This window comes from Pygocentrus nattereri, chromosome 10 (genome assembly GCF_015220715.1).
Source record: "Pygocentrus nattereri isolate fPygNat1 chromosome 10, fPygNat1.pri, whole genome shotgun sequence".
Lineage (NCBI taxonomy): Eukaryota > Metazoa > Chordata > Actinopteri > Characiformes > Serrasalmidae > Pygocentrus > Pygocentrus nattereri.
Genome location: NC_051220.1, coordinates 37,951,864 through 37,967,619, shown reverse-complemented (window position 1 = coordinate 37,967,619; position 15,756 = coordinate 37,951,864). Strand labels below are relative to the sequence as shown.

The window sequence follows — 15,756 nt, the reverse complement described above, 5'->3', positions numbered from 1 at the left end:
CAAACACGGAGCGGCTGTGATGAGTCTCTTCTCTTTTTTTTTTTTTTTGGTACAGAAACATCTGCCTAAATGTTTATGAGTCTCAGCAGCATGAAATGCTGACGAATGTCGAGTTGGACTGACGTAAAAGTCGCATGAATTCCGATCTGGCTGGTCCGACTGAGTCGCACTGCCTCGATTACGTATCGGATTTCAGATTTGCAACTCAAATCGGAATTAAAAAGTTCATATTCAATGCGTTTTTTGCTGTTCACACTGCCACACATCTGTGTCACACATGAGGAAAAAGATTGAATTTGGGCCACTGTTACCTAATAGGCAGACTGCGGTCCGAGTCTGGACCCAGATGCTGCCCTGTGCAGACCTGGACTGATAAACTGTAGAGTTATTTAATTTCAGCAGCGTGGTCCTATTACAAATCGGCATAGCTTTTCTAGCCTTTACGGCAGCTTTAACGGCCCAGGAGACTCACAGACCAATCGCATGTGTTGTAAATGTCACACGTGACGCTACTCAGACAATCACATCCGTGTGTTATGATGAGCACTGCGACTCGATTGAGTGACACACACACACACACTGTCTTCTCAGACTGCTGTCTTGTGATGGATGAGGCAAGAAACAGCAGTCAGAGAAGAAAGTGAGTCAGAGGGAGGTTATTTCACATGGCATGCTCTAAAAGAAGGAACCTGACAATAAATATTGTTGAAAGATCGCTGAAATGTACTTTACTTAATTTGACATTCAATTCTTCACTACATAAGATGTTGATATACCTACTAGGCTACTTCAGTAAACAGCATATGGCACCAAATCATGATGCAAGTTCTACATTATGATGTTCTGGATCTTTGCTTGAGGAAATTTTCTAGAACTGGACCTTATTGATTTTTAATTAAAGGCCCCTGCTCTAGATGATGTACGTTCGTATTTTCACGTAAAGTGGCGCGATTTTTAAAAAAAACCAACTCATGGCGTGAAGTTTGAGTTTTACATTAAGTTTACATCACTTCTTCTATGAGTTTATTGACTGCTTGCAATCTGACTACTGTCCGACTATATACCTGGAGTTTCCCCATTCTCTGATGACTCAAGTGCATGTAAACGTGTTGATTGGATTACTGACAAAATCAGATTTTCTGTGCTTTTTGGGTTGTAGACACACTCAGTAATCCTTCTGATTTGATCCAAAGTCCAGTCACAGGTAAGGCTTAATAATGTAGCGAGTCAGAGTGGAAGGGGTCAATTCTGAAACAAAGACCTGGCTGAAACCCTTTAAATAACAGTGTCCACACTACTTTGTGCTCTACAGAAGGTGGACGTGTTTTTATGTAGAACTACAGGCTTGTGTACGTTGGAGCTTGCCCAAAGCAACTGCCTTTACCCTACTGTGTCAACAGACAACAGCAGAGGTGGAAAAGGCCGGTGCAGGTCTGAGTTAAGCACATGTGTGTGAGTGAGTGAATAATAGTGGGAAGCAGTGCTGAAAAAGCTAAATGTTCCCTGTGGAGGAAAAAAGGTCATTTTTGTTGACCTTGACTATTTGCCAGCTTAAATCATTGTTTAAAAAATAAATACCGAAAAGTGAAGGTACATTCAGTACAATAGGTAGAGGATAATTCTGCCACTACAGTATATGTTCTTCTTTTAAAGTAATATATAATGTCCTGGACAAGATTCAGGTTTCCAAGACCTTCCATGTAGTTTACATGCCACTAAAGACGTTGCTATAATTTCTAGTACTTGTTAGCTACATTAGCACTTTAGTTCCAGCACAAAGGAAGGTAAACTTGGCTGATTAAATACATTAGGAAAGGAAAATGTACAGAGAAAGTATAACAGGGCTGCAAAGATTAGTTTGTTTATTAACATGAATAATCATTTAATCTGCTTAAATATGGACTGTAAACTTGAAGAGCTGTAACAATTAAATATCTGATGAAACCAAAATGAGGTCCTGTTTAGCAAGTGCTGATTTACCACCACAGAGGGGGAGGAAAAAAAAAAAAATATATATATATTTTTTTTTATTATATATCTAATCAGCAATTAAAGCACACTTACACTTAAGTCTCATTTGTTAAAAATAAAGCCTAAATTAGTGAAACATTAAAAATCACTACACTCATAGTTTTTGATAGCATTTTTAATGTGGCCTTTTTGTGGCCTGGTCTGTTTTTGGTTTACTGCAACCTATCAAACCTCAACAAACAAAAACTATAATGATGCATACTGTGCATCATGAAAATGTCTTTATGTATCGCTATACTGTATTTTAGCCATATCGCCCACCCCTCATTTAAGCCCATTCATAATTTTTAGCAACAGCAAAAAGCAATAGCTAAAAATAAGTGATGGTAATAAATGCCTAGATTAACATTGGAGCTCTTCAGGCTGCAGCATCGTTTAACTGGTTTAGTGTAATTTTTACATTCAAGTCGTGCGTGAGCAGGTGTCCAGATGAGCGGATGGTATCTTTTTCACGTAGAAAAAAAAAAAAGTGTGTTGAACATTTTTGTAGAACCAGTTATACATAGTTACCCAACACATCGCTGTTGTTGGAAGAAAAGCTTGTATCTCCAAAATGGAAACTTTACAGGAGAGGGAAAAAACATTCTTTACTTTTAATGTAAGTCGATGGAACCAGACTTTTTTCCCCCAAGCAATTTTGGGCCATTTCTTTTGGTCAATTCTTCATGGAAGTTACATACAATGCAAAGGACAACAGGCATTTTCAAACCATGTCAAAAATTGAAAAACCTTTAATAGTTTTTTGAAGTAGCTGCTAAATTGTTTACCAGAAACTGATACAGATTAGAGTATTCCACTAACTACCATTAGTAGAGCAACACGGTGAGCTTCAGTGATGTTTGTAAGGGGAACGTTAGCACATTCTGACAAATCAATCAGAGTGAACTATGCGACTGAGGGAAGAGTACAGTTTGTCAGAACACCACCGTGAAGGGAGAGCTACTGTTTACTGACCGTTCAGCTGTTTCAGAGTCCACACCAGCATGTTTTCTTTCCCAGTTGTTGAAGGGAATGTTGTGCGTCCATGGAAAGCTAAGGTCAGTCTTGTATTTGCATATGTTGTGTGTGACTTCTGTACCCTTCATTTTAAGAAAATGCTCCCAGACTAAAAAACAAACCTTACTTTTAATGTAAGTCAGTGAAACCAGAACCCCCCCAGCCACCCCACCCCCAAGTGATTTTGGGTCATTTCTTTTGATCCATTCATCTCCATCTGACACACAATGTAAAGGGAAACTTTTCAAATTTTGAAATTAAAAAATAAAAACAGAAAAAAAAGTTTTTTTTTTCCTGACACTGAATTATTTATCTGAGAGTACAGCAGGAAGGAAGAATGATAGAGTCTCTGTTTTTTCCTGCTACTGTGCATCATACAATGCTCCCAAGCCTCTGCATGGTCATACAACACAGCAGAGTAATTCAGAGAGGGCAGCACTTTATTCTGAGTCCACTGTGTGACTTTTAGATGCTCACTTAGTTTTTAACTAAAATTCAGTGAAATATCTAATAATTTACTAAATGATTAACTGTACTGTAAAGGCAAATGTAATCAATTCTATTTAATCTATTACAAACCCTAAGCTTAGCTTCAACACAAAACCTAAACCTAATCCTGAACCCAACTTTAATTAACGCTGTTGGCAGTCAACTGAGTTTCACCAGATAGTCTATAAACAGTATCAGAATCTGTAGATAAACTACAAGACACTCGAAATAAACTGTACTCTGAGGATGTTCAAGTAGACCTTCATCCTACCAGTTTTGAAATGAGCAGAAATCTTTCAAAAATACTCAACCAAGTAGATTTACTCAAGTATTTTTATCCCTGCATTTAAGTGTAAACTGTGTACATGTGAATTTTCACAGATGATTCACAAAATGAACATAACCATAATTGAATTTGTGTTCTCAAATCCTCAATTCCTTCCACTGATACTGCAAAACTCAGGTGCTTCTGAAAATGTACTATGTTAAAGTTTGCATATTATTATTACAGCATTTAATATTATAAAAGCACAATATTTCAGACATTAGAGTGGCACAGTGGATTTTTGACTGATCCATTCAGACTGGTTTCTTAGTAACACTAAACCAAAGCTGTACTTTATTTTGTCCTGATCTCAAGCACCTGACCCTGCTCTGGGGCCAGTATAAACAAACCAAGCTACAACCAGAGGAAATGGTGGAAATGGCTCAAATGGTTGAAACTTGTACTCACTATTGTGCTTGAAGACCCGGATGGTGGAGCCGGAAAGTCGAGCTCCCAAAACCAGAGAGGCGTGATTCAGCTCATCACTCAGAATCAGGCAGCCCTGCATCCAGCAAACATAATGTCAGATCAAAGGGTCAGCACGGCTGAGGTAACACAGTAGATAACACAGATTAACTGATTAACTGATGAACAGCCATGAGGTTATAATACTATTACTACTAGTACTCAACATTTTAGTCACTATTTTTTATTCATTTTTTATTAAACGTCCAAATTAAATCATCAGTTAATCAATCGATAGTTTGCAAAATTATAACTGACATGCCTCTCGGTCAATGCGAATCCTTTCTGAACATTTTTTCTCTGCAAAAGAAGAACTCTTGCAGTGAGAGTGCCAGTAAACTAGTCTGATTTTTTAGACTAAAAACGGTGGACTGGTGTTACTGAGGAACAACGCCTGATCATCTGGATGGTCGAGCTGTTTTCATTTAACTCCTGAAGCTAAAAAAGTTTTAGATTAAACTCTGTGGCAGACCAAACTCACTTTGTGTCAAAATTATTATCAAAGAGACTAATACGGAATCTAAGGTCAGCTAAGCATTGTCCGAGTTACTGTATTTACTAAAGATCATTTTAATATGATGTCTAATATAAATAAAAGCAATATGATGACATTTCATCATTAACATGATATATTTTGGTACAGCGAAAAACAATATGCTTCTCTGAGTCATGGATACCACCCGTACTTAAAGAACACTGAGCACCTGCATGTTTTATAACAATTTATTGATTTAATGGAAGTTTTTAATGTGGCAGCACTGGTGTGCCTGTCATGCTATTTCACCCACCCCAGTCTAATGATAAACCACATTACAGAAAAGGTGGAGTTCACTTGGCTAAACGGGACTGTACAGCACTCACACTTGTGATTAAAACATTGTGTGTAGAGGTAAACACTACTGCACTCATACACACGCCATTCTTTGTGTTGTTCAATTAATGACTGCTGAAAGAAGTCGCTTAAAAGACGATGGGCCTGGCTCCAGTGTTAGCTTTAGCATTAGCATTCACCTGCAAGGGGCTGCTTCTGTTGCTAAATATCCTTAATGGCCATGAAAACCTGTTGCTTTAACATTGACTGACTAAAAAAAAAAGATTTGACTGTTTTAATTAATGTACAACTGGTTCACAGAATCTGTTTTCTGTTCACCAACTTGGCCAACATTCATATGTTCTCAAACCGGTTAGTGGCTAAAACTCGATTCACTCTGGCTGTCCTTTTAGTTTAGTCTCCCAGCAGTTCTGCGTATACACTCACCAGCCACTTTATTAGGTTCAATTGCTTGTTAACACAAATAGCTAATCAGCCAATCACACGGCTGCAACTCAGTGCATTTTGGCATGTAGAGGTGGTCAAGACAACTTGCTGAAGTGCAGACCGAGCATCAGAACGGGGGAAGAAAGGGGATTTAAGGGACTTTGAACGTGGCGTGGTTGTTGGTGCCAGACGGGCTGGTCTGAGTATTTCAGAAACTGCTGATCTACTGGGATTTTCACGAACAACCATCTCTAGGGTTTACAGAGAACGGTCCGAAAAAGAGGAAATATCCAGTGAGCGGCAGTTGTGTGGATGAAAATGCCTTGTTGATGTGAGAGGTCAGAGGAGAATGGGCAGACTGGTTCCAGACGATAGAAAGGCAACAGGAACTCAAATAACCAACCAAAATCTCTGAGGAACGTTTCCAACACCTTGTTGAAAGTCTGCCGCGAAGAAGACAGTTCTGAAGGCAAAAGGGGGTCCAACCTTTTTCCAGCAAGGTGTACCTAATAAAGTGGCCGGTGAGTGTATATGAAGCGCCGCTCTCACAGACTGGTGATGCTGTTGCATGACAGGACAGAGACCTGCTACTTGACTTCACTCACTAAAAGAAAAACAATGAACTTGAAGTTAAAAAATAGACAAAAAATAAGGATTTAGCTTCTGTAAGTCAGCAGTGCTGCTTCAAAATGAAAATTTTAGGGTCTTTTATACTGTAGTTTGGTACCCTTGACCTGCACCAAAGTAGAAAACGATACGTTGATGTATAATTGATGTATACATTGATAGATACTTTGATGTATCTATGTTCTGGTGTGCTTAGTGTTCACGCTGACACAAAAAATGTAAAAGAAAATCAAATGCAGCGTAAAGTCTCAACTGACTGGGCAGATCCTATGACGTACAATAACTTTGATAATGTCCACTGAATTTATGAGTCAGGCTGTTCTCAGTTCGGTCTGGGCTCGTTGGTTTTGTCCGTCTTTTGAAATTTGACATGAGATAATAATCTCATGACTAAGTCATGAGATTGCCTGTGCTCCCTTGTTTTTTGCACAAAGCAAAGCAGGGTGAAATCCCTGTAACAGCCTTGAAGTGTCCACTCAAATGTGTCTGTCAGGTATTCGCTAATGACATCCCACATGCCTCAGCCTTTAAAATGGCAACTGTCCATTCTATAATCACAGATTCAGAGTTTACGAATGCAGAGAGGAGATGACGGTTCATTCTGTCTATGTCTATCATGCTGTTTGGACATCTTTGTTTAGTATTGCGTTCATACTTCAAAGCAACCGTTAAGAGTTTGTTCTGAAGGAAACCAAGACTGAACCCCTCAGGAGGACTGCTTATCTGATGTGCACCAGAGTTTGGAAGACAACATTCACCTTCAGGTTTCATTTTCATCAAACCCTTCCTGCCAAATCTGAAGGCACCCTTAGTTCTATTTTTTGAACTGAAGCGACTTTCTGTCCCTTGTGATTGCTGTTGATGTTAAGCTGCACAAAAGAGGAACGGAAATGTTTGTGTGTAGTGCTACCACGTTTGAACTACCGAAAGAAGGGAAGTTGTGAAACCTCTCTGATGAGGTAACAACTGTTAGAGTGGCCTGTTGAGATTTCATGCCTTAGCTGGGGGAGGGGGTTGTCAAACTGAGTTCCAGGCAGGCCACAGCCTACACAGATTAGGGTCTTCCTTCCTCTAACACTCTTACGCTGACTTATGAAGGCCCTCCAGCACTAGAAAACAGTTACTATTTGAACTAAAACTATAATAACTATAATAACTTAATAACAAATGTGCACGGTGGTTCCTGAGTGACCCAGCGTGTAAGCATTGCCACTATATTGTAATTTTTATCAAAGGACACATCTTCTAACTCATGAATTCAGCTATTTCTGACAAACATGAGCCTACCATGCCCAACGCCAAGCATCGGCTAGAGGGTATAAAGCCCCCAGCACTGGGCTGTGGAGCAGTGGAACTGTATTCTCTGAAGTAATGGAGCTCCTAACTCACCTAATGGAGCTACTAACTCAACCCAGAGGCACTGGGTTGAGTTAGTAGCTCCATTAGTTGAGTTAGGAGCTCCATTAGTGATCCAGAACTAATCATCCAACATCAGTACCTGACCTCACTAAAACTTTTGCAGGTGAACGCAATCAAATCCTCACAGCAATGTTCCAACATCTAGTATAAAGCCTTCCCAGAAGAGTAGAGGCTGTTACTGCAGCAAACGGGTACAAACTGTCTATTAATACCCTTTATTTCAGAAGAAATGATGGACGAACAGGTGTCTAAAAACATTTAGACATGTACTGTAAATCCCTTTTCCTCTCTTTATCACAGGGGGGTGATACTCTTTAGTGTATGCAAGTCCAGTTGTGTGAGTTCCTTGTTCAAGCACACCTAATAAACCTGATCAGGAACTCAAACACATAAAATGAAATAGCTGTGGGATCTTATGGAACATGCGCTAACAGGTTAGGGAAGGATCCACCCACTCAAAGCTGTGCCAGTCTGTTTAATTAGTCTGAAGTGTTGCAGAATGACTTGTGAAAATAAGAGACATATACAGGGAGTGGTCTGGAGTCAAAACAAAGGGAATTCAGATAGCAGCCATGGGAAAAATAGCAAGTGAGTGAGAGGTTTTAGCATCACGGAATGCGTCTTCATACAGTACCTTGCCAGCTAGCGCTGGAATGTTCATGGAATTGGTTGCAAAACCCATGCCAAAAGCCATGGCTGACTCCACGCCCAGAAACCTGGCTACCAGCTTCTCCAGCTCCTCATGCCCGTCCAGGTTACCTAAGCAAACAGACAGAGCAGTCAGCTAACACAAACCCCAAGACACCTTACTGCAATATAAACATTTGCTAGAGTGCGCCTGCGTGTGTGTACATATTATTTTGTGCTGTCCAAGAACAGCTGCCACACAGAGCCTAATCTTAATGCCTTAAAAAGACATCGCTTCTGTGGACTCAACCCTCACCCTAATATTTCACATTAGGACTCCTTTTAAAACACAAATATAAACGTGTCTGAGGCTTAATTCCTGCTAGGGTGCTTCTATTAGTGATGCAAAGGGATGTAAGGTGGTGATTATCTTTCATAACTTAGAGCTGATTTTATCTATTAAAGAAATGTTCAATAAAGTTTCTGCACAACTTTGTCCAAAATAAAATTCTTGGGCAATAATCATAATTAAAAGGTTTTTACGAAGCTTTAAAAATAAATGTTACATGTGTCAAAAACGGTGAAAACAGCTATAAATAATTGAGAAAGCTATAAAACTTTGTGTGGAAGCAAACACAGAGAAAGCATTTGAGAACAGGGTGTGAGGCCGAATCTTTGTCAAATACAAGAACACAATTAAAGGTTACTTCATTTGGCCATGAAACTGAACCTGAAATCTGGCGCTCTGTCATACAACAAACACTGTATACAGGTTTTTTTTTAAAGCCCTCCCCGAGTGTGTTCAACCAGTGCAGCTCAACAGCTGGGTTTCTCTCATCTATGTTAGGTACAATAACTATGATTTCATATACATACATATATACATACACACACACACACATACACACATATACACATATATATATATATATATATATATATATATATATATATATATATATATATATATATATATATATATATATATATACATACATACACACACATACATAAATTATGGTGGAAATAAGTATTTTGTCACCCAAAAACAAGCAAGATTCCTGGCTCTAACAGACCTGTAACTTCTTTAAGAAGCCCCTCTGTCCTCCACTTGTTACCTGTATTAATGGCACCTGTTTGACCTCGTTATCTGTATAAAAGACACCTGTCCACAGCCTCAAACAGTCAGACTCCAAACTTAACCATGGCCAAGACCAAAGAGCTGTCGAAGGACACTAGGAAGAAAATTGTAGACCTGCACCAGGCTGGGAAGAGTGACTCTACGATAGGCAAGCAGGTTGGTGTGAATAAATCAACTGTGGGAGCAATTGTAAGAAAATGGGAGACATACAAGACCATTGATAATCTCCCTCGATCTGGAGTAAAAAGCATTTCAAGGTCCTGGAGTGGCCTAGCCAGTCTCCAGACCTCAACCCCATAGAAAATTTGTGGAGGGAGTTGAAAGTCCGTGTTGCCCAGCGACAGCCCCAAAACATCACTGCTCTACAGGAGATCTGCAGGAGGAATGGGCCAAAATACCAGCTACAGTGTGCAAACCTGGTGAAGACTCACAGGAAACGTTTGACCTCCGTCATTGCCAACAAAGGTTATGTTACAAAGTATTGAGTTGAACTTTTGTTATTGACCAAATACTTGTTTTCCACCATAATTTACAAATAAGTTCTTTAAAAATCCAACAATGTGATTTCCTGGATTTTTTCCCTCATTTTGTCTCTCATAGTTGAAGTGAACCTATGATCAAAAATTACAGACCTCTCTCATCTTTCTAAGTAGGAGAACTTGCACAATCAGTGGCTGAATAAATACTTTTTGCCCCACTGTGTGTGTTTGTGTGTGTGGGTGTGTGTATGTATGTATGTATGTATGTATGTATGCGTATGTATATGTATATGTATATATTATTTATAAATTCTATATGTGCCCTAGATTTTCACCCCCTTTCCACCTGTGTAAATGTGATGTGACAAACGTGATTTGATTTGACTTTCATTTAAAAAAAATCTTACATAGTGCAGTTTTAGGGACACAAAGTATTTCTTGAGACGGTAAACCTTTAAATATGCTATAAATGTAAAAGTAAAAAACTGCTGGGAGATCTGACATTTACACCCCTAATGTCCACCACACATTGCTAGTTAGTACGTACCCATCTCCTGCCTGGTGCTGCCCACTCCAGCTCCATATTTCAGAGTGACTTCTGCCACTGCATCAGCACACGAGCCCTTGTTCTCAGAAAAGCCGAGGTAATTATACGAGCCCATGTTGATCACGTCTTTCACCACCCTGCCTGTGTGGCTGTGGGAGAAAAAGCCCAGCATTAGGCAATCATGCATGAAAGTCACATTTCCACAACCAGCCCAACCTTGCGCTTCCAGATACTAAAGTAAACACTGCCTGTGACATTTACAGCGCGCATGAAGCAAAAGGCATTGTAAACACAGATCTGAGAGAAACCCAGAGAGCAGCGCTGCTGCCTTTTGATTTACGCTGCCTCTTGTCGTGGAGGTTAAAACAAGGAAACCTTTTATGGAAGCTGATAGTGTACTCCATTCAGCCTCGGCTCCAACCTGCAGGCCATGTCTACTCACCTAAAGGTCCAGTTGTAGTCATAAGACACTCGCTCAACCAGGTCCACTTTGTCCGCAGGCACGCTGCATATGGGTCTGTTCCAGTTGTCCCGAATCCTCATGTATAAATTCCGAGTGTAGAAATTCTCAAAGTCTTGATAAAGTGGGACAAAATCCTGGAAGAAAGGAAAAAAGTAATAATGTTTTCACTCATTTAACAGCAGTTCTACTGTTGGTGCTTGTTATTGGTGGGTCAAACATGCAAGGAAAAAAAATTATTAAAACAAAAGGTACTATATAAATCTCTTAAATGGCTCTCAGTTTTTCCACATAAATGAAAAGCAACCTCTGATCCTTTTAAATACTTAACCATACAGCAAAAACAGTGCGATATCCTTCCCCTGATACAGTTCCTTTTTCCTCTCCTTCCTCTGGCAATGATTTACCAACTCCAAAAAGAGTTCTAGATAAACGTTTCTTCTACAGTGTACAGACATTACAGTAAAGAATGAAATGACAGGATTTGTTATTTCCTTTGCAACATAAAAAAGGAGATTAAGGTGAAACTCTGCTGTTTTTTAAAATTCTATGCCTAAATAAATGATCAAGACAGAAATAAATAAATAAATAAAGAGTTATTCAGAGCAGTTTGACATGAAATGTTCTTATCTAAGGAAACTTAGTGAGACAGTGGTGGTGATAGGAACCAGACGTTTGGTGGCCATAGGAACCAGATGTTTAATTACAAATGCATTGTCTGATACCAGAGATATTGTTTTACAATACTTTTCAAAAGGTTTTGTCCTGAAGTCTTCACTTTTTTCAAAGAAAACATTCATGGCTCAGAGATATATATAAGCTGTTCTAAGGCAAAATAGTGCCCAAATAAAGCTTATTTTTCAGATTTATCAAAAAACAGAAAAATAAATAAATAAATAAAATCGATTCACTTGTCATTCTGCACAACCAATAAAACGGCTGTATTTGTGTATCGAGCCCCTGGTTACCATCACCACCACTATAAGTAAACAGACTCGCATCAAACCACTCTGACAGACTTTGTTTACATCTAAACCCCTGAATTATGCAGAAATAAGTTCAGCAAAATTGGTGAAATTCTCCTTTAAGTGAAGACGTATTACTTTTTACACATGGAATATAAATACTCCTTTAAAAAAAGATCATGTTTACCTTCTGCTCCTCCCTTTCTCTGGCAATATGGCATTTTTCAATCTTCCTCGCCCTGAGGAAGTCCCTCAGGTAGCCAAAGATGGTGAGTATGCCGTAGCCCATGTACGTGAGCACAGCCACCAACATGGGTGTCTCTTCAAACGACTCAATGAAAGGCCTGCTATATAACCCTCCATTGCACGAACCGTGGTGAACCTGTAGGTCAGAAAGGTACAGTGTTTTTGGCTGTTTATCCAGACCACTGACGTAAACAAGACACTCGGCATTTTTTAACGTGTGCTTTTCAAAAAGTGTTATCAAAAATACAACAGTAAGGTAAAAACAAGCCAGCTGCTTCTCGACGGTGGTTCAAAAGTCCATATAGTGGCAACACGGCCTAGATTCATGTAAAACTTCACAGATTAAGCTGGGTGTGAGCTTTACACGAATCCATACTGTAATACATCCAAGCTCTTTGTGTTCACACTTCATTAAGCCAACTTTACAGGAAACACAAGAAAACCACACAGGTCTTCCCGTTCAAATTAGGCCAGTAATGTAAAACCACATGTCTCAGAGTCACATGTGACTAGTCACGCCTCTAACAAATACCAGACTAGCAAAGAGAAGCCTGTGTGAACTGCAGTCAGCTCCAAATGATTTACAAGGCAAACAGACCCTCAGCTTGAGCGTGCTTGAGGAAAAACTGGAGGTTGGAGAAAGCTCACAAACTCACACGGAGGCTACAAGCAGCCGTTCATAACAGAAACATGATACATGACAACAAACACGGGCCCATGGCAAGTCCTCCGAGGCTGGATGGTAACAAAGTGTAAGAAACAATGGTGCACTCACAATGAAAAATCTGGGTTATAAGTGATCACGACAGGTTTTGTACAGCATGGCTGATCCTATTTAACGTTACTGTACACTGACAAACTGCATGTTTCATTACAAAGAGCGCTGTTTCACTGGATTAACGCAGTGCAGTGGGTGATGCATCACTGTATTCATAGTTTTTAATAGTAAATGTGGCATCACTGGTTCTTTCTTGTCCAGTCCAACCCATCAAACTAAATATCATGATGAGAACCTTAAAGAAGTATCGTGATATTAGATTTTTTGCGAAATCGTCCTACCTCTGTGGTTGAAATCAGTACAACGCCGCCGAGCTCTTTTGCTCTGATTGGTTTAAAACTTTGCATAGCTAATATCTGGGATGAACGTATGACAGTACCAAAGCTTCATACTTTTATCAACATTCAGATTTGGACTTTTCTATTGTTTTGTTCAAATCAGAAGCTTCGCCTGACCAAAATACTCATTTTATTATGATTTTTTTTGTCATATAGTATCAACTGGGGGAAAAGGCCAGATTTGTGCTCAGGCAATCTCAGTGTGCATATAAACTAAGGTTGAATTTTCACACATGGATATTAATGGGATAATCACTCAACTTTCTGGGCCTAGCAGGAGCTGATAAGAACAGTCAAGGTTATACTTCAAACCTGCTTTCCTGCCAGGCTGGACAAACACGTTTGAGATCAGGGGATAACCACGGCATGGGAGTAAAAATGACCGCAGAGGTAAACAAACCTCCCAAGTCCACGTCTTCGGCTGAACTTTCTGGCCTGGAGTCCAGCTTATCAGCATGGAGGTTAGCAACCGCCAACTTAACTACATTACTCACATTACATTAGAGCCCAGCCCTGCTTCCCGCATGTCTGCTCACACCCCGAGCTCAGATTCAACCCTGACCAGACACACTTGACTCCCCTGGGTGAGGAGCAGGTGAGCAGGTGAGCAGGTGAGCCCAACAGGCAGGTACTGCGCTGTACTTCTGCCGTTGTAGACGTCCATGGTCACAAGCAGGGGTCACAGCAAAACGAGGCTGAGGCTAAAGTTGGCTTCCCGTTCCACCTTAAGCGGTACAGCAGTTACGTTCTGGCATTTAAGGTGGAACGGTAGAATTCGAAGAAGAAGCCAGGCAGAAGCCACGCACTACACGAGCAGACGAGTTAACGGAGATGCGTTTACCTTCTCGTCGCGCTGTTTATGTATCTTCTTCTGCGGGTGGTGGTGGTTCTTCACGAAGCCGTTCCTTCCCTCCTTCAGCCCGTTTGCTGCACCATGACACGGACCGCCGTTCTCTTCCCGACTCGCTGAGCTCTCCGTCATGCTTGTCTCCGACACAAAAGCGTGGAGTTACATACATGAAGGGTCTGATGAAGGTAGGAGGCGAGGACGTGCGATACGGCGGGGGTAACCGGGCAATAACACGACCTACCCTCCCAGCAAAACAGCCCAACAACCAGGACGACGAGGAACCTGAAATTCCACCCGCTGCATACCGGAAATCAACGCCCATGACAACCAGAAGCAGCCAATCGGAGCGTTTAGTTTTGCATAGCGGGCGTACGCAGGCTGTCATTGCAGTCTGAGCCAATGACTGTGTCTATATTTGCATACGGGGCGTGGCTACAGTACCGTATTCGCCCAAGCTTGAGGAAGTCTAACCAAAATTGAGTTTGGAACTTTTTCAGTTTCCCGCATTGTGCTTGATTATATGATTTAATGTGTATATTATATACTAATATATCCACAACTTTGTTACCAAAAAAAAAAATAAACAGCTTAAATCGTTATGTAATAACAACGACTGTTGTTAACGGGCGTAGGCACGTCACGTTGGTTGCCACGGGGGCGTTGATAAATCCGGGATATGGAAACAACAGGCTGAATAAATAAACCAGGACAGTTTAGTGTATAAACTTTGGCGATCTTCATACAGCAGGCTGTGATGAGGAAAAGAGAGGAAAAGACAATCATAAAACGAAAAAAAAAAACGGACCCTGGATAAGCGCGATAAGCTCTCCCAGGTTAGCGAGTGAAGGCTCGGCCAATGGTAGCCCTTTATTTTGCATAGAGGGCGCGGCCAAAGTGGCATTCCATTCCGGACCAGTGACAGAGCTGCGTTTAAATGTTGGGCGTGGCTTCTGTGTCAATCCGGCCTCAGTGACGGAGGCGCCGCGATGAACTCAAGTAACCCCCAGCTAGAAATGTGTGGCGCTTCCTCTCCTGACTGCCACAAAGTCTGAACCCTAGTTGAAGAAATCTACAGATTAAAGACTCATCTTTAGGCAGGTTGGGAAGCCACGAGTTCTAGAAAGAAGTACACTCTTGAAAAAGATGGTCCTTCAAGGGTTTTAAGTATAGAGAATGGTTCTATTAAGCACTATGGGTTCTATATAGAACACTTTCATCCTTATATACATACACCCCTTTAAAAAGTGTATAGAAAGTAGAAACAGCAATACTGGATACCAGATTCATTACATTCTTGTTCCTTTAAGTTTTGGTGAGGTGTTGGGCCACCAGCAGCTGCCAGAACCGCCTCAGTGTCCTTGCTACAAGTCTCTGGAACTGCCCTGAAAGGAGACAGCATTCTTCCCAACGAAATTCCCTCAGTTGTGTTTTGATAATGGTGGTGAACTGGGTTCTGCAAAGGCCATAACATGATGATGTATAACATTTACATAATATTCATACTCAAAAAACCCAAATCATTTTCATAATCAAACCATTCAATGAGTACAGTTCCCTCTCAACGTCTAAACGTTTCATCTATCTATCTATCTATCTATCTATCTATCTATCTATCTATCTATCTATCTATCTATCTATCTATCTATCTATCTATCTATCTATCTATCTGTCTGTCTGTCTGTCTGTCTGTCTGTATGTATGTATGTATGTCTCCC

General features: G+C 40.4%; 1 protein-coding gene across 1 annotated transcript in view; it reads right to left on the bottom strand.

The window, feature by feature from the left end:
• sptlc2a (serine palmitoyltransferase, long chain base subunit 2a) overlaps window positions 1–14,341 on the bottom strand; it is a 40,238-nt gene extending 25,897 nt beyond the window's left edge. Inside the window, exons 1-6 of the mRNA XM_017686667.2 lie at window positions 14,033–14,341; window positions 12,017–12,211; window positions 10,847–11,001; window positions 10,405–10,553; window positions 8,245–8,369; window positions 4,250–4,343 (exon numbers count right to left, since the gene is read on the bottom strand). Coding sequence (XP_017542156.2) covers window positions 4,250–4,343; window positions 8,245–8,369; window positions 10,405–10,553; window positions 10,847–11,001; window positions 12,017–12,211; window positions 14,033–14,173 — 859 coding nt within the window. The 5' untranslated portion in view covers window positions 14,174–14,341. The remainder of the gene's footprint in view (window positions 1–4,249; window positions 4,344–8,244; window positions 8,370–10,404; window positions 10,554–10,846; window positions 11,002–12,016; window positions 12,212–14,032) is intronic.
• Window positions 14,342–15,756: the final 1,415 nt, after the last annotated feature.